Source organism: Homarus americanus, unplaced genomic scaffold, assembly GCF_018991925.1.
Source record: "Homarus americanus isolate GMGI-L3 unplaced genomic scaffold, GMGI_Hamer_2.0 scaffold59232, whole genome shotgun sequence".
NCBI lineage: Eukaryota > Metazoa > Arthropoda > Malacostraca > Decapoda > Nephropidae > Homarus > Homarus americanus.
In genome coordinates, this window is record NW_024717214.1 from 410,260 (window position 1) to 429,391 (window position 19,132).

Below are 19,132 nucleotides of genomic sequence, written 5' to 3' on the forward strand. Positions count from 1 at the left end.
AGACGGTCCTGGGTTGACCTCTCGACTGTACACTGACTCGACAGGGTATGTACAGTACTTCCTTTTGAGGGAGATAAATTAAGCTGACCTTCATAACACAAACCGTAAATAAACAACTAAACAAACTAATATAACGTAACATAATGTAGGTATATTCGAGTTCTGTTATGATAGTACAAGTTGCGTTTTAAGACTTATTCATGTGATTATTTCTATTTAGCGTAACGTGATAAGATATAAAACTGTTAGCGCTTACAGAGTCCCACACATTTGGTCTACCCCGGAGCAGTGTGCCCACGTGAGTGTGAGGGAGGGTGTGTGGGCGGGGTGTGCTGCCATGAGATGTGTGTGGGCGGCTGCTCCTCCCCTCACAACGCCTCCGCCTGCGTCGCTTGCAGACATGTAGCCCAGGCCGGGGTGTGCATCCGCGCCTGTCCCGCCTCCGCCTACCAGGTGTGTACACAGTTGATACTTACATAATACTCGTACATAAAACACACACATGCGCGCGTGCATTTTTGCTCACATTTGATAGTCTACACACACACACACACACACACACACACACACACACACACACACACACACACACACACACACACACACACACACACACACACGCTATACATCAAAGGTTTGTAGACAACTATAGATGTGTCACAGAATGTTATGTGGTCATAGGTGTGATAGATGTATCGGCTGTAACAGGTGTGTTGTGTTGTCCTCGGCAGGTGGGTGAGGAGTGCGTGGAGCAGGAGGAGTGTAAGTCCAGGGGGCTCCTGCTGATGGTGTCCACGGGGGAATGTGTGAAGACCTGTACTTCCCCCAATCATCATAAGAAGGGCGCCTACTGCTACCCCGTCCGTGGTAAGCTCTCTCTCTCTCTCTCTCTCTCTGTTCCTGGGATAAACTGAAGTTCAAAACAATATTATTATATAGTTGTAACCTAAACACCCAAATATATGTAAATAAATAGTGAGTTAAAACAGTAAGGAGTGTGTGTGTGGACGTGTTGCTACAGAGTGTTCCGACATCGCCTACGTCAGGAGCATCGGTGAGGCCCAGCTTCTCCAACACTGTACCTCCGTCGACGTCCTTATCATCTCCCTACCTGGTGGAGGTAAGTTGTTCACTGTACCTCCATCGTGTCCCTCACTGAGAAAGATAAACCTCTACCTCATTGAATCTAATACACCATCACTGACCAGCACTGTTATCTCTCACAGAAAACGTGGAGAGGGAGCTAAAGCAACACCTGGCTAACATACAGGAGATACGAGGGTACCTGAAGATCCTGAGGACGAACATCACCTCCGTCAGTATACTCCCCAACCTCAAACGTATCCGTGGAGAGGAACTGGAGTATAACAGGTGAGGGCAAGAGGGGCGTAAGTGAGAGTGTTGTACTGTATTACTGCTGTGCTCTAACGTCTACAGCCTTATAGCGGGTAGTGGAGGTGTGATCACTGAAGACGTCTTTGATGAGTCAAGGGTGAAGTGCAGTGTGTGTGACTGATGGCGAGAGAGAGAGAGAGAGAGAGAGAGAGAGAGAGAGAGAGAGAGAGAGAGAGAGAGAGAGAGAGAGAGAGAGAGAGAGAGAGAGAGAGAGAGAGAGAGAGAGAGAGAGAGAGAGAGAGAGTTTATAAAGTAAAATATTCATAGAAGTTCAAATTGCTTCAGCATGTATGTAGATTAGACAATACAGGTAAGCAATATACACAGAAATTACAGGTAACAAATAATGTAACGAGAATGTAAACTAATTGAGTTGTACACCGACATAAGAGTATAGTATAGTGTGTGAGGGAGTTAACCATGTGTCCCTCCTTCAGATCCCTGGTGGTGGTGGAGAACCCTAACCTCTACAACCTCACCTCCTGGGTCCTCCACGGCCACAACTTCACCATCGACCAGGGAGATGTGTTCTTCCAAGGCAACCCGCGTCTGTGTCTCCGGCAGATCAACACCTTTCTATCAGGAGTGAATCTGACGCAGGAGTCTCAGTTATACGCGTCTAAATCTAATGGTCGGGATCCTGAGTGTGAGTACTGTGCCTGGTGGTATGTCTTGAGAATTAAATTATGTACCTCATTGACTAAATAATCTTTCAAGCATACAGTGTCAACAAGAGCAAACTCGGAATGATTTTACAGTGTAGGGACTCAATTTATGGAACGATCTGATGTTAAACTTTATCTTTTATTTGGTTGTGTTACTCGTCAGATACACAATTTAAATATAATGATGTTATCTCCTGTGATAGGTGGTGTTCTAAGGACGCCAAGGTTCACTATAAGGTGTTGGTGTTGGGTCTGTGTTTATGTTGTGTTAAAGCCTAAATGTCACCTCCCCCTCCTCCTTCTGTAGGTGACTTGACGCTGCTGGAGGTGAAGGTGAGGGCGTCTCCAGTCTATGGCACCCTGATGCTTACTATAGAGGTCCTCCCTGCAAATCTCCTGCCCTCCGTCGACGCTTACTACGTTAACTACAGGAAGGCGCCAACTAACGTTACCCTCCAACAGGATCCTTGTTCTGCCAGCCAGGGGTGAGGCGGTATTTGCACAACTACTACTGCTACTACTCTTCTTCCTCCTCCTCCCCCTCCTACTCCTACTCCTACTACTACTATTACTACTACTCTTCCTCCTCCTCCTCCTCCTCCTACTACTACTACTACTAACAATAATAATAATAATACGAGATACTACTACTGTCAGAATAATGGCCTCCAGCCTCCCCTTAGACATATCTTATTAACTATTTTATTACGTAATTATCCTAATACAATACTATTTACCCTACCTGAATTAGTTCAGCTACAGATCTGCGTGGCAGTCAGTGACTGTCGCCTCATAGTATATGTCTGCAACTGTTGTTGGTATTGGGGCCGAAGATCTTGTTCCCGAGACACAACAGGGCAAACCTGAGCACAGTGGAGTATTGGCGACATCTCAAACAGGCCACAAATTAACTTCTGAGTTGCTGCTTCTATTCGGATAACATCTCAGCCAGTCTTAGTGCAGAAGCACCTTGCATTAGGTCCCATCCCACCCGATGGTGTGAGCACCAGAGAAGTGAAGCTGCCGTGATCCACGTTCAGGATTCTCTGTGCTACATTGTGTTCTTTTCATTCACGTTCCTTCTGTGTGTGCAGCCTCAAGAGATAGGTCAGGGTGACAAGCAGCCAGGAGGTCAAATATCCTGATATCAAAGAAGGCTCGTTGTCCCCTCCAGAATCCTCGAGTACTGACATCCACACAGGCTTCGTTGGATGTTTTGGCAACCCGGTGAAGGGAAACGCTTTCCATACAATGGGAGGAGGGTTCGGTTGGACAATGATGTCGCGGCATATCTCCTACATTTTTGTTGTGAGGTCCCTTACTCCATCGTGCCTCATGCAAGCAAGCCCCCCATCTTGCACACCATGTCGTCGGATGTTCCCCCACACACATTGGACGGGCATGCCTTCCACTGGCCATCCGTACCTTAGAGCAATGGCGTCAGTGAATTCTAGTTTATTAAGCCGTTTGTTCTTATCAGTAAAGTTGTTGGCAAGATTCAGGTGCCCACCTCCTGTGCTACCTCTACTTTTCTCTTTACGATCTCTGACATTTGTTGCGACCGGTTGTTGAAGTGTTTTGTTTAGGATGTGTTGCCTTTCTGTCGTAATGAAACATCGAATTTTGCACACTATTACTATTACTACTACTACCGTCACCACCATCATCACTACCACCACCACCATCACTACCACTACCACTCAGTACCTTTGATTTTTTGTGGCAATATTTTTTCTGCTTTGATGTTATTCTGGGTGTACTAAGGTTGATACTCATGAAGATTGACTTTACAGGTGGTCGGTGGTGGAGGTGCAACGGGAGGTAGCGGGTGGTAGGAGGCTGGAGGTGGAGGTAGGAGGCTTGACACCCAATACTCGCTACGCCCTCTACGTCAAGACCCACAGTCCCCTCCTGGCTGCTAACGGCACCAGGTCCTCCCTCGTCTACGCCACCACCAGTTCCTTCAGTGAGTATCCATCACCTCCCTTCTTCATCACCCGACGACCCCTTCAATTATAGGTCTCTCCCCCACGTGACCCTTCATATCTCGACCCCTTCTGTCAGCCCCCCTTCACTGCCTGACCCCCTTCACTGCCGGTTCTCCAGATCATCCCATCAATGTTAAGTTGTTCCAAACTCTGTTACCTTCAGTTAATTGTTTGAATCGACTATAATACTTCTCTATCACCTTCACTACATCGCAAAGTATCAACAGCTTATGCTAGAAGCGCCTCTGATCTCTTAGTACATTATGTGAGTGTTTATATATTTAAGTCATTCCTGATAATGTAAACCAGATGTGTAAAGAAAACGGAAGTGATCATTTGACTGTACCGTGATGACATCTTGGAAAAATCAGATTCACATTAAGAACCAATTTTTATATCAGTAGACCTTTTTTTTCATCATTTTACTTGTTTACATCTGTATAACCGCCCCTACAGACCCTAGCGAGGCCGTGGGCGTGCGATGGGCGTCCAGTAGCGACTCTACCCTAGATGTATGGTGGGAGCCGCCCCGCTACCCACACGGTGTAGTCGACCACTACCTGGTGACCGCCCTCATGCTCCCCTCCCCCCGGACCCTCCCTGGCCACCTCAACCTCTGCAGCTCACTAAGTGGTAAGGCCTCCCTTCCTGGGCCTTACACCGGGCGCCTGTCTGGTCAGTTATAAAATACTGGAGGGAGGAAGGGTGGGATGGGGGATTTCAAGCCTCGAGTCTGTGGCACTTTTAACTTGAGGAGTGAAAGGTTCCAGTGCCTGTTACTGTGGCACTGAACATGATCATGGAGGATGTGTAATGAGGTAGATGGAGAAAGTCTACAAGGAGGGAGGGGGTGTGAGAGAGACAGGAGGCGTGTGTGTGTGTGTGTGGCCAGAGAAGTGCGAGAGAAGTGTCAGTGTAGGAGAGAGAGAGAGAGAGAGAGAGAGAGAGAGAGAGAGAGAGAGAGAGAGAGAGAGAGAGGGGGGCTTCATAACCTTACTCTAGAGTGATTAAGACAAATATAAGCAAATATAAAAATAAGTAAAAATAATTTAGGATAAAAACTAAACACGTCGTTGTGTTCCACCTGTACACACTTGTCTCCCCCAACACCTCCTGCTGTAGTTCAGGGAAGCCTCGGAAGAATATCGGAGGAGATAAAGTCGAGAAGGACGTCCTCTCTGGAAGCTAAGATGAGGTGGGAGGAAGAGGAAGGATCGGGGCAGGAGAAAAGAGGGGAGAAGAAGGAAGGGGAGGAGGTGTGTGGGGCGACCTCTGACCATACCTGCTGCACCTGTGACCACCAGCAGGAGGAAGATGATGACCACACACAACACAACACTCAGGCAGACTTTGAGGAACATATACTCAAGGGTGTTGGCATTGAAAAGTAAGTCAATGTTTATAATTAAATTATTAACTAGTCGCACACACACGCACACACACACCAGTCTGATTCAGCACATATAAAAATGAAAGATTAAAATTCACCTCAATATGAACTTTCTTTAGTGTTTTCTCGCTGTGATGACTGTAGAATAGTGTCACACCCCCAGCGGCCACACCAATAGCGTCACACCCCCAGCGGCCACACCAGTATCATGAGAGGTGTACAGTGAGTCTTGTGGTGTATGTTATGATATTTTATGCAGGTTTAAAATACTCATTATTTTCCTCCGCCCTGGTGGGGAATGCGGAGGTGTAAAATTTATGAAGGATTTATTTGATATTTTATTTTCGTCCTAGCATACACGAGGAAGGGGGACGTCCCTATCCTGGCTGGGAAACACGAGGCTCAGTTCTCAGCAGCACTCAGCACTCACCAGTTCATACTACCAGTGCTGAGAACCTGCATGGCGCCCCTTACACCCTACAGGACCCTCCTCGTCTTATACTACCGCCTAACACCTACATCACAGACGATCAGTTGATCTCCTACGGTGGAGTGTTCCGGGGATCGCTGACGGGTGGTGAGGGGCTCCAGCTGCAGGTACCCGTCGGCCATGGCTTCTTCAGCAACAACAGCGTCAGGTAACTCACTCTTACCTGTCTCTTAAATAGTATTGAGGTAACGGATCTTAACTTAGTATGTGATAGATAATAGTGTGAGTTTGAGAGTGTGTGTGTGTGTGTGTTTAACTCACTCATTCACTCACACACACAGGGTCGTGGGAGTGAGTGAGGGAGGAAGGACGCAGACAGTGGCTCGGTACCAGCTGCACGACCCTCGCCTCCTACACGACGCTGTCTCTCCCTACACTAACGGTCAGTAACCTTCATCTACAAGTCTTCCTCCTCACCTCCTCCGTGTTCCTCTCCATCAATGTCCAATTACACCACCACCATCACCATCACCACCATTAATGCCAGTACCACCATCACCACTACCATCATCATCATTGCCACCAATATTCTCATCTGTGTGTGTGTGTGTGTGTGTGTGGTGAAGATGGTGTGTACATGTACTTAGTAAAGGTGTCTGTACATCTCCGTATCAAAGGTAGCGTACTGTACACATCCATTGTAAAGTTATATGTATGTATACGTAGTAAATATGTACGAATACATGTGTACTTAGTAAAAGGTATGTGTACATTTTCTCAGGTACCTTGGTAATGGTACAACGAGGGACCCGGGAGCCACGCATAACCTTACACCACCTGCGTCACTTCTCAACTTACCTGGTAGGAGTAGTAGCCTGCCTTCCGCCCACCACCTGCACCTCCACGCCCACACCTACACCCACTAACACCCCCACGGCAGAAGTAGTCGTCCAGTGCAAGTTGTGTTCCAGTGTAGCCGCCTTCACCGCCGCCACCACCTCCGTCAGTAGTAAGTCACCACCTCCGTCAGTAGTAAGTCACCTCCTCCTCCATACAGTACAGCGCTCCCCCACACAACACCTCACTCAGTTTCGTTACAGGACAACTTTATCTCTCATCATTATTTAAAGATGTACTCGAAGGGTTTAAGTCATCGTATTCAAAAGGTTAAATCATCGTACTCTTAACTCGTCATATTCAGATGGTTAAGTCGTCGTAATCGTAGGGGTAAGTCGTCATATACAAAGGGGTTATATCCTGGCCATGGGGAGGGGGGGGGGAGGTGGATGTGGATATATATTCAGATCGTACTCAGTATAATTGCCTACTGTTCATCCTTTAAATCCATAACAAATTACTGATGACTATTTGAGTTAAAAATTATACAGTATAAATATGAGGAGATAGCCAATGATGTTAGGATTTACTTCTGAAAATATTGTCTATAGATTAAGTCAAAGAACAAGATAGTGTGTTTGTTTGTGAGAGATATCACAGGTATGGGATCTTGTGGTGGTGACTCAGAGTTCGCGGGTAAAACTGTTGTTATTTTCATTGTACCAGAGTAGCGTCAGGTAGGTAGGTAGGTAGGTAGGTAGGTAGGTGAGGCTAACCTTTTGATGATTTAACAACTAAAGGAATATAGTAAGTTATTAATATTTGATGTGGAACGAGTCTCAATGAATACCCCACCACCAGAGCCACTGCAATAAATCTTTGTCACCACCACCATCACCACCACACTACAGTAGCTTTCCATCACACCACCACCACCATAATAACTCACCAGACCACCACCACCACACCACCACCACAATAACTCACCACACCACCACCACCACTACCACACTATCACCACCACCACCACACCATCCACCACCACACCACCACCACAATAACTCTCCATCACCACCACCACCACGCCATCACCACCACACAACTCACCACCACACCACCGTCACAATACAACCCACCACCCACACCACCACCACAATAACTCTCCATCACCACCACCACCACCACACCCATCCCACCACCACCACACACCATCACCATCCACCACCACACCCACCACCACCCAATAACTCTCCATCACCACCACCACCACACCATCCCACCACACCACCACCACCACACCATCACCACAATAACTCTCCATCACCACAACACCACCACACCATCACCATCACCACCACACACCACCACCACAATAACTCTCCATCACCATCCACCACACCATCACCATCACCACCACACCACCACACCACCACACACCACCGCCACAATAACTCTCCATCACCACACAACACTACCACACCATCACCATCACCACCACACCACCACCATCACCACCACACACACCCCACACCACCGCCACAATAACTCCATCACCACACACACCACCACACCATCACCACCACACCATCACTACCACCACCACACCACCGCCACAATAACTCTCCATCACCACACAACACCACCACACCATCACCACACAACACCACCACACCATCACCATCACCACACAACACCACCACCACCGCCACAATAACTCTCCATCACCACACAACACCACCACACACCATCACCATCACACCATCACCACCACACCACCGCCACAATAACTCTCCATCACCACACAACACATACCATCTATCACCATCACCACACAACACCACCACACCATCACCATCACACACATCACCACCACACCACCGCCACAATAACTCTCCACCACCACCCACAGCCTCAGCGGACGTGGTGCCGACGGGGTCACTACTCGCCGTCCCTTACAACACCTCCTCCTCCGTCACCTTCTCCTGGCGGCCTCCACACTCACCCAATGGCGTCGTCGTCTCCTACCACCTCCAGTACACCACCGGAGAGGTAATTACTATTATCACCACTACCATAATTCTCCTACTGTTGGTCACTACCATCCTCACCACCTTCACCACTATCGCCACCACCATCGTATCCGACACCATATCGCCGTTACCTTCACTGCCTTCATCGCTATCACTACTATACTACCATCACCATCACCACCACCACCACCACCACCATCACCACCATCATCACTCACCACCACCACCACCACCACCATTGATGTGACGGAATGAAGATAAAACCCGACCTCTGTACAGTAAGGGACAACACTATAGCTTCACTCAGTTCCTGTCTATCAATACCCTCGTGTGTGTGTGTGTGTGTGTGTGTGTGTGTGTGTGTGTGTGTGTGTGTGTGTGTGTGTGTGTGTGTGTGTGTGTGTGTGTGTGTGCGTGTGTGTTAGTTTTAAAAGCGGTGATTTTATCCACAGCGGCAGAAGACGAAGTGTATCAGCCAACGGGAGTATGAGGCAGGAGGAAGGCAGACGGTAGTGAGGGATCTGCCACCAGGTAATTATACCAGCAGTGTGAGGGTGAGGACTACGGCAGGCTACGGCTCCTACTGCCCACCTGTCCTCTTCTTCCTGCCGGTAAGAACAACAACCTAACCTAACCTCACCTGACTTGACCTCACCTCACCTTACCTGACCTAACCTCACCTCACCACAACCCAACCCAACTCTACCCAACGCAACTCAACCTAACCTAACCTAACCTAACCTTACATTCACCTAACCTAACCTAACCATAGTTGCTGTGTTGTGGTGATTATAACACTGAACTACCACCCTAAAGGACCTTGTTTGACAATTTTTTTATGAGGATTCAGTATCGCATTAATTTCCCCGTTGAGTTGGTTAGTTTCAGTGTTATGACGTCACTCATGACCTCGTTGTAAAAAAGATAACTGTGTCACTTGCTGTACCTTAAGGTCAAGTGTGAGACAATAAATGTAAATAAACACACGATTATTATCTTATCTTTCTCCTTAATTAAATCTATGTGTTCACCAGGACAGGAAGTTACCAAAGGAGGGTGGCGTGGTGTGGTGGATGACTGTGGTGGTGGTAGTGGTGGTAGTGGTGGTGGTCGTGGTAAGCAGTGTGGTGGTATGGTGGTGGCGACGCTCTCACACCATCCCCAATTACCTCAAGTATTATGATGATAATCGCTTCTATAAAGGTAAGCTTCTTCATTTTATGTAATATGTACTTGTGTGTGTTGTACAGTATCCACGACACAGCACCACAGCCTGGCGACCAATAACCCATCCTCGGTGACCTCTCCTACAGAAGGTTTCGGCCCTTCAGAGATATTCCGCGAGGAGTTCATCCTATGGAGGGACAACCTGAAGGTGCTGAGAGATGAGCCACTTGGCCACGGATACTTCGGGATGGTGTTCGTGGGGGAGCTGAAGACCGGAGGAGGAAACAGAAGCAGTAGCAGTAGGAGGGTGGCAGTCAAGACCCACCATGACACGTATTCCGTCGAGGATATATCTCAATTCTTAAAAGAAGCCTCTAACATGCAGTGAGTCAACCTTCACGTGTGTGTGTGTGTGTGTGTGTGTGAACGAGGTGCGGTACGTGTATAACTTGTAATATAAGAATACAATAAGGTTCATAATGTGTCTTATTTTTCCCTCTTCTCTTCCTTTATATAATTTTTAAAGGTAATGCTAATCTCATGACCGAGTGAACGGAGAACCTCAGGTGGGTAGATCCTCGGCAGCTGGATAACAAACACTATACAGTACATACAGTGGCTGTGGAGAGCTGTATAGTGCATTATGATCTACGTTTTCCTTGATGTACACTGTGTTGTATAGAATGGGAGAGTGGGCAAGGTTCAAGGAGACAAGAAGAGGAGGAGGAAGGGTGGAGAAGAAGGTAGGATGAATGAGGAAGAAGGATAGATGGTGAGGATGTAAACTAGAAAGGAGGATGAGAAGGAAAGGTGGAGTGTGGGCCAGGATAGAAGGACAGGGAGAGAGAGAGGAGATATGCTGGAGGAGGAGTAGGAGGAGGAAGAGGAGTAGGAGGAGGAAGAGGAGGAGGAGGAGGAAGAGGAGGAGGGGGAAGAGGAGACAGTAAGTAAAGGGTTATGATTAGTGTACAATGCCCCCCCTCCCCCCCACCTACAGGAACATCGACTGCCATCACGTGGTGCGCCTGTTGGGTGTGGTGGGGGACTACTCGCCTGCGTACGTGGTGATGGAACTCATGCAGAACGGAGACCTCAAGACCTTCCTCAGGAAACACAACAGAAGCTTCCTCAGCGACCAGGTCTGTGTGATGGTCAGGGTAAGGGCTGGCTGGGTCTGTGTGTTGGTCAGGTGGGCTGGCTGGGTCTGTGTGTTGGTCAAGGGTGGCTGGATGTGTTGGTCAGAGTGGCTGGCTGGGTCTGTGTGTTGGTCAGGGTGGGCTGGCTGGGTCTGTGTGTTGGTCAGGGTAAGGGCTGGCTGGGTCTGTGTGTTGGTCAGGGTAAGGGCTGGCTGGGTCTGTGTGTTGGTCTGTAAGGGCTGGCTGGGTCTGTGTGTTGTCAGGGTAGGGCTGGGTGTCTGTGTGTTGGTCAGGATAAGGGCTGGCTGGGTCTGTGTGTTGGTCAGGAGTAGGGCTGGGTGTCTGTGTGTTGGTTAGGGTAAGGGCTGGGTGGGTCTGTGTGTTGGTCAGGGGTAAGGGCTGGGTGTCTGTGTTGGAGGAGTAAGGGCTGGCTGGGTCTGTGTGTTGGTCAGGGTAAGGCAGGGTGTCTGTGTGTTGGTTAGGGTAAGGGCTGGCTGGGTCTGTGTGTTGGTCAGGGTAAGGGCAGGGGTGTCTGTGTGTTGTCTGGGGCTGGCTGGGTCTGTGTGTTGGTCAGGGTAGGGCTGGCTGGGTCTGTGTGTGGTCAGGGTGGGGCTGGCTGGGTCTGTGTGTGGTCAGGGTAAGGGCTGGGTGTCTGTGTGTTGGTCAGGGTAAGGGCTGGCTGGGTCTGTGTGTTGGTCAGGGGTAAGGGCTGGCTGGGTCTGTGTGTTAGTCAGGGTAAGGGCTGGGTGTCTGTGTGTTGGTCAGGGTAGGGCTGGCTGGGTCTGTGTGTGGTCAGGGTGTGCTGGGTCTGTGTGTTGGTCAGGAGTAGGGCTGGCTGGGTCTGTGTGTTGGTCAGGGTAAGGGCAGGGTGTCTGTGTGATGGTCAGGGTAAGGGCTGGCTGGGTCTGTGTGTTGGTCAGGGTAAGGGCTGGCTGGGTGTGTGTTGATCAGGTAAGGGCTGGCTGGGTGTCTGTGTGTTGGTCAGGGTAAGGGCTGGCTGGGTCTGTGTGTTGGTCAGGAAAGGGCTGGCTGGGTCTGTGTGTGGTCAGGGTAAGGGCAGGCTGGGTCTGTGTTGGTCAGGGTAAGGGCTGGCTGGGTCTGTGTGTTGGTCAGGGGTAAGGGCTGGCTGGGTCTGTGTGTTGGTCAGGGTGGGCTGGGTGTCTGTGTGTTGGTCAGGAGTAAGGGCTGGCTGGGTCTGTGTGTTGGGTCAGGGTGGGGCTGGCTGGATCTGTGTGTTGGTCAGGGTAAGGGCTGGCTGGGTCTGTGTGTTGGTCAGGGGCTGGGTGTCTGTGTGTTGGTCAGGTGGCTGGCTGGGTCTGTGTGTTGATCAGGGGTAAGGGCTGGCTGGGTCTGTGTGTTGGTCAGGGTGGGGAGCTGGCTGGGTCTGTGTGTGGTCAGGGTAAGGGCTGGGTGTCTGTGTGTTGGTCAGGAGTGGCTGGGTCTGTGTGTTGGTCAGGGGTGGGCTGGCTGGGTCTGTGTGTTGGTCAGGGTAAGGGCTGGCTGGGTCTGTGTGTTGGTCAGGGTAGGGCTGGTGGTCTGTGTGTGTGTGGTCAGGGTAAGGGCTGGCTGGGTCTGTGTGTTGGTCAGGGTAAGGCTGGCTGGGTCTGTGTGTTGGTCAGGAAGGGCTGGCTGGGTCTGCTGGCTGGCTGGGTCTGTGTGTTGGTCAGGGGCTGGCTGGGTCTGTGTGTTGGTCAGTGTGTCTGGTAGGGTAAGGGCTGGCTGGGTCTGTGTGTTGGTCAGGGTAAGGGCTGGCTGTCTGTGTGTTGGTCAGGGTAAGGGCTGGCTGGGTCTGTGGTCAGGGTAAGGGCTGGCAGGGTAAGGGCTGGCTGTGCATGTGTCTGTGTGTTGGTCAGGGTAAGGGGCTGGGTCTGTGTGTTAAGGGCTGAGGGTCTGTGTGTTGGTCAGGCTTCACTGATCTGACTGACAATAATACTTGTCAGTGAGTCATCTTCCACACCTGTGACTCTGTCGTCATCTGTACTTCAAGTGTGATTAATCGTCAGTGGCGGAGTTAGTGTAGTGTTACAGATGGCAGTGGAGTGTGTGTGTGTGTGTGTGTGTTGCAGGAAGTGTTAGAGATGGCGGTAGAGTTATCAGTGTGTGTGTTGCAGGAAATGTTACAGATGGCGGTAGAGTTTTCAGTGTGTGTGTTGCAGAAAGTATTGCAGGTGGCGGTAGAGTTATCAGTGTGTGTTGCAGAAAGTGCTGCAGATGGCGGTGGAGGCGGCAGACGGGATGGCGTATCTCGCGGGGCAACAGCTGGTACACAGAGACCTGGCCGCCAGGAACTGTCTACTGGACCACAACCTCTCCCTCAAGATCGGGGACTTCGGCCTCTCGAGGAACCTGTACAACTCCAGTTACTACAATAGGGGTGAGAGTCGGTGAAGGGACGCCTCCTGTGCTTTTATTCCAGGCGCATTAATAACTCATATCATTGTGTCATAGCTGAATGATCGTCATACTCGATTTCGAACGGCATCAAAGCAGTAGTAGTAGTATTTGTGAGTGTGATTATATATTAATAAACAGGGAGTCATTTCTGTTCACACAATCTGTCACACAACAAGTCCTGCATGAATGTAATTCAAATATAAACGAAAGTTTCTGCTGGCTGGTTTCCTTACAGAGGGGAGCGGGGCGCTGCCGATGAGGTGGATGGCGCCAGAGAGCCTCCAGTTCAGTTTGTACAGCACCCAGAGTGACGTGTGGAGCTACGGCGTCCTCCTGTGGGAGATGGCCACCAGGGGAGACAGGCCCTACGGGGTGAGTATAACCATAAGAGAGGTACAGTCAACTATTTAAGTCTGTTCTCTCATCCTGAACCACGAACTGCTAAAACGTTGCATAAATTATCTTAAAAGTACTTACCTGATTAGTGACAGCGTTAGTAAGGTGACGTGACTCCAGCAGCTGAATGAGCTTGCACTTGGCAGTAAAACAAAACACAAGTCTTTTGAAAGTTTCGTAATGTTGGTCGTAAAAACATTAATGTAAAAAAAAGTAAGTTTATGAAATTAACATTATGATTTTCTTTGTACATAAATTGTAGTTACTATAAATATCCAATAAAACAAACAAAACAATTACAAAGATGGTAACGAAGATCAGTCCGAGCCACACCTCCAAATTCCAATATTATTAGTTCGTTTTTCCGCCGCCCCTCTCTGTCGTGCGCTGCAGTGAGGGGTCTTCGCGTCTAAAACTATGGTTGTCGACACGACAACCTCCCTCAGTGGAAGATGATGATGATTAATACTCCGGGAGTCAGACTCATGAATCCGAAGCATTAATGGACAGAATAATGTATTAGTCTACTGCTTCGGATTGATGAGTCTGAATCTCGGGGTTCGTGGTCCAAGGGGAGAGGCGAATGGACTTTAGTTGTTGACTTTACCTGTAGTCGTGTGGTGGGCAGGGAACAAGGTCACCCTATAGTATATTGAGTATCGACAGAAACCATCACGTACTGTAGGTCAAGATAGTCACTGCTCACATATTGGCTCTGTAGATTAACAGTATGTGTAGTGAGTCGCCCAAACTGAGGCTGGTGCACTGTACCTGTGTCACTGTACGATAAAGGTTTTAACCGTCAGGCAGGAGTAAGAAGAAGCATCAGAGGACATAGCTCACTGTAGTCTGGAGGAGAGGATGAGTCGTATTAATCATGAGGACTCACTCACAGCGATCGACCCTGATATTCTTCTTTTTTTTATATAGAGTAAGAGGATAAGACTGAGGCTGTCTGGGGTCAGTGAGGTTACGTTACTTGGGGTCAGTAGAAGAGTCTCACTACACAGAGAATTATCCACAACGAAGCGAGACATTACAATTTCGTTCCTGTAGGAGATGCAAAAATAAAGTCAACCCCGGGGCGCTCCCAGCAGTAGATGGGTTACTTAACTTTACATGTGAAGGTGATCGCGTGTAGTGCCGGCCATGCTGTTTAGTACACAGTTTATGGCATCCTCTATTACCCACCTTCCCTGTGTCTCTCAGAATAACACCAACGACGAGGTGTGCCAGCTGGTGGTGGAACAGAGAGCCACGCCGAGTCTCCCCCGACACTGCCCTACACAACTGGCCACCTTGATGCGCCGAGCCTGGAAGTTTGATCCTGACCAGAGACCCTCCTTCATCGACATCACTAGCTTCCTCCTCCAGGTGACGCCAACCTCCTTCCTTCTGTTCAGCTTACTTAAAAGGACAACAATACAATGGGTCGAGATGTTTATAAACCCTCGCTGTGTCTCGCTCCATAATATTCCTTCATAACTTTGATTTTTTTTTTCATTTTTAAACCTCAGATATGGCTCATAACTCTTAACAATAACAACAGTAATAAAATCTACAAGTAATATTATTCACTACAAGACTTTAAACAGTATTTTTGTAAGTCTAATAAATCAGAACTAATTAGTATGGGATATTTTACTGTTACGTGATCAAAGTCTCTACAATTTTTCATTCATCAATATTAACCTCCCCACCGGCAGCACGTGACCGACGACTTTAAGACGAGTTTTAAACAGGTGTCCTTCTACCACAACCGCGCCGTCCACTCCATCAGGTAATGACCCTGTGATTGTTATTGTGTTAATGTATGTTGTAATTCACACACACACACACACACACACACACACACACACACACACACACACACACACACACACACACACACACACACACACACACACACGTCACGTGGTCATCCCTTGACTCTCTGCTGTTTCCTACACACGTTATACTGAATAACACACCAAAAAAAATTATTAAGGATCTATAATTGCAAACACTAGCTATTATTTTTCACATAAAGTAAAGTAACAAAAAAATAAGAAACACGACGCCTACGGCCAGGGATGATCCGCGTACCACCGATGGATCACCTGAAGATTAACCCCCCAGCTTATTTAACCTGATGATTTATCACCTTAACGCTTCCTGGGCGGGGGGGCGTTGAGGTGGTCAGTTATCTGGTGAGATAAGCTGGGTATCTAATCTTCAGGTGATCCTATATCATGGCGGCGCGGCACTGCATGACTAACAAGGCAGGTAACCAGGTGTGTGTTGTCCTTCAGCAGGGAGGCGGTGGGGCAGGAGGACAACACCCAGTACCTCACCAGCTGCAGCGACGAGGATGACCTTCAGCTCTTCAGCCAACTCACCAACACCTCCGACCTCAGCAACGACAGTGAGTGTGTGTGTGTGTGCGTATGTATGCGTGCATGCATGCGTGCGTGTGCGTGTGTGCGTGTGTGTGTGTGTGTATATAGAGATAATGTTTTGTGTACTGTGTGTCGTGTTTGGTATGTGTGGTGATGAAGGTTAGTGTTCTGGTTGGTATTTCTTTATGCATCTTTTTAATATTAATAAAATGAAAAACATTTTAATTGTCTCTAATCATTAACTTTCACGCCTGTCTACACAAATTGGTAACTGTTATTCTCGATGTCTGCAGGCACACCAGAGAGGGAGGAGAGTGACTGGTGCCAACTACAGAGACAGGAGGAAAGTCTCAACTCTTGGCACCCCTGTCCCTTATATCTACCTGCCTCCAGCAGTGCCAACACGCACACACTCGCTATGTTTAACACAGAGCCGCCTGGGGAATCAAAGACCTTCTGTACTCGACCCTCTCACAGGAGGCTTCCCCGTGACCCTCTCGTCCCCAACACAGAGCCAGAAGGTTTCACGATTGTGTGTCCCGGACCACATAAGCCAACAGATGAAGAGGAAAACTCAGTCACATTCCCCCCGATCCTCCAGTCTGTTGCGTCACATTCTAGTCCCTCTGTTGGTGCTCCATCTTATCCATCTCTAACTCCCCGAATTAGCGGTGACGCATTGGAAAACAGTAGCATGGGCCCGTCTTCTGTTTCCAGTTTGCAAGTGACGACGCCAAAGGCATATCCATGTGCAAGTGTATTTCCCGCGAGTGCATCTCTTCCCCGGCCACAGCGTAACACGTCTGTATCGTCCGTAAAGCCTGTCAGTGCCCCAGCCACCCATCCAGGTGTGCCCGTCCACGCTTCTCCGCCATTGTTCTCCCCGTCTGAACGACTTTCCAATTCACAGGAGTCCTTGTTCTCTAGTCTGGGTCAGTCTGTCAACCAGCTGTCAGCATCTGGAACGTCAAGTAGTCCAGATATGAATGTGCTGACATATACAGAATTATGTCTCTACTCTGCCGCAAGCGCACCCCTTCTTCCCTGCACCACCCTGTCAGAAGCGTCCACTATCATGACGCCTTCTGAACCTTTCCTGAACACACACCTTCCCTCCACCACGCCGTCACCTACCTCCGCCAGAGTAGCAGCAGCTTCAGCAGCATCGCCTTCTTTATCTTGTCCGTCGACGATATCCGTCTTCAGTGCTACAAGTGACCTTGACTCTGGCCGCCGCCGCCGCAGCAGTCGCCACCGCCACTCGTCCCTCAGGAGCGTGGCGGACACAGAGCTGCTGTGACCCAGGCCAGCACCGTCGTCTCTCCTGCCCAGAGGCTAGAGATGATTCCAGTTTATCTCGCTGTTGTGGTACTGTTAAAAACATTTCTGAGTCCCATTGATCTTACTGCTCACGCAAAAAGAAAAAAGAAAAAAGAATCAAGCGCAAAAAGACAAAATGATGTCATATGGACAGTAAACATGATGAGAAAGACGATTATATATTGTATAGTTTTAGGTTCTTTACGAAAACATTACTTCAAATATTTCAGGGATTTATTTCTTGTGTTATTGCGGAATCCAATTTCCGTCCCTTTGTGGTCACACAATAAACCTTCGACCCTTTTCTAGTTTAATGTCAGGTTATAAGTGAGGCTGACTATGCTGCGTGGAGGACTCTTCACCGCCACCACCACCTAGGTCCTAGGGTGTAAAGGACCTGGGTGTGTAATGGACAACCAGGTGAAGTTTTCAGACCACTGTGAAAAGAAAGTAACGGAAAATAAACTAATAGGTCTTATAAGAAGGGTGTTCACAATCCCTCGTAACGTTCTTCAAAAGTGATAAGTGAGGTGCCTCTCCTCTTGGAGAACTGTCACCCTGTTTGGTCCCCGAGATATGCTAGAGACTGTCAGTTGATTGAAAATATCCAAAGGAGGACCACCCACCAGACTGGTGCCTGCACTACGGCACCTCGGTTACCCAGAGATTAGAGCACCCTCAGTTGTCGAGCTTATACTATAGGTGGGCAAGGGGTGACTTAATAGAAGTTTACAAATACCTCCGAAGACATTACTCAGTCGAGTGTTCGTACCCACTAGACGTCACAGCCTTAGATTAAAGAAGCTATAAGTACAGGGACTTGTCAGGGCAAACGTTTTTCGGAGTGAGAATCTCTTGAAACAATCTGCCAGAGAGTTTTGTCACGGCACCGAGTGTGAGCTCGTTCAAGACCAGACTTGACCAATACTGGCGCAGGTACAGTTACATTCTGTAACCAATACATGTCCAGTAATTACTAACAGTGCATAACAAAGACGTGACCGACCGCCCAAGCTGCTAGTAGGCCGATCAGTGGCGAAGAGGATAAAGTAAAGTAAAGTAAAGAGACTCTTGACCACCACCGATGGACCAGTGGGAAATCATAATACTTCACTAAAACGTGGACGCTGACCCCACCGTTGACACGTGGAAGTAGAGGCACTCCCGCCTGGGAAGATATTGGAAGCATAATGTGTTGTCTAATGGTAGACCCTGCTGCCGTATGGAATCACAAAAATTGTGACCAAGTCCCAGGTTTCTGATCGGACTGTCTGCCTCATTTACACACAATTGCAGGGTCTCAATTGTTTCTCTTACTTTGACAACACAACATACATATATCGTTCCTCACTATTATTTTTGTTTCTTTATGGTTCTTTATTATTATTATTACAGTGTTATTATTATTATTTTTATTGATATCATTATCATTTTATTATTTTACATTTAATTTTGTATTTTTATAAATTTTATTGACTATGAATTATTATTATTATTACTATTATTATTACTACATTTTCGCTCCCCAGGCCCCAATGTGGGTCAGTGACCTGTGCCCAGGTGGGCTAATCCCCGTAAAAAAAAAATGAAAACTACTGTAGAGGCG

At 48.4% G+C, this 19,132-nt stretch overlaps 1 protein-coding gene across 1 annotated transcript; it reads left to right on the forward strand.

Moving 5' to 3' along the window:
* Positions 1-277: 277 nt before the first annotated feature.
* On the forward strand, positions 278-18,765 carry LOC121858835 (insulin-like growth factor 1 receptor). The gene is made up of 23 exons (XM_042355482.1): positions 278-453; positions 732-867; positions 1,022-1,120; positions 1,227-1,371; positions 1,833-2,041; positions 2,368-2,545; positions 3,854-4,026; positions 4,505-4,681; positions 5,171-5,435; positions 5,792-6,076; positions 6,210-6,310; positions 6,650-6,877; positions 8,615-8,754; positions 9,188-9,346; positions 9,770-9,938; positions 10,049-10,286; positions 10,900-11,041; positions 13,238-13,412; positions 13,668-13,804; positions 15,038-15,202; positions 15,535-15,608; positions 16,120-16,232; positions 16,500-18,765. The coding sequence occupies exons 1-23, from the start codon at positions 343-345 to the stop codon at positions 17,504-17,506; spliced, it is 4,626 nt and encodes a 1,541-aa protein (XP_042211416.1). The 5' UTR covers positions 278-342; the 3' UTR covers positions 17,507-18,765.
* The last annotated feature ends 367 nt before the right edge of the window (positions 18,766-19,132 follow it).

Coding starts and splice junctions, on each gene's coding strand:
- LOC121858835 (XM_042355482.1), top strand. CDS start 343: ATGTGTGTGGGCGGCTGCTCCTCCCCTCACAACGCCTCCGCCTGCGTC. Junction 4,027..4,504: donor CGCCACCACCAGTTCCTTCA/GTGAGTATCCAT, acceptor CCGCCCCTACAG/ACCCTAGCGAGGCCGTGGGC. Junction 6,878..8,614: donor CGCCACCACCTCCGTCAGTA/GTAAGTCACCAC, acceptor CACCACCCACAG/CCTCAGCGGACGTGGTGCCG.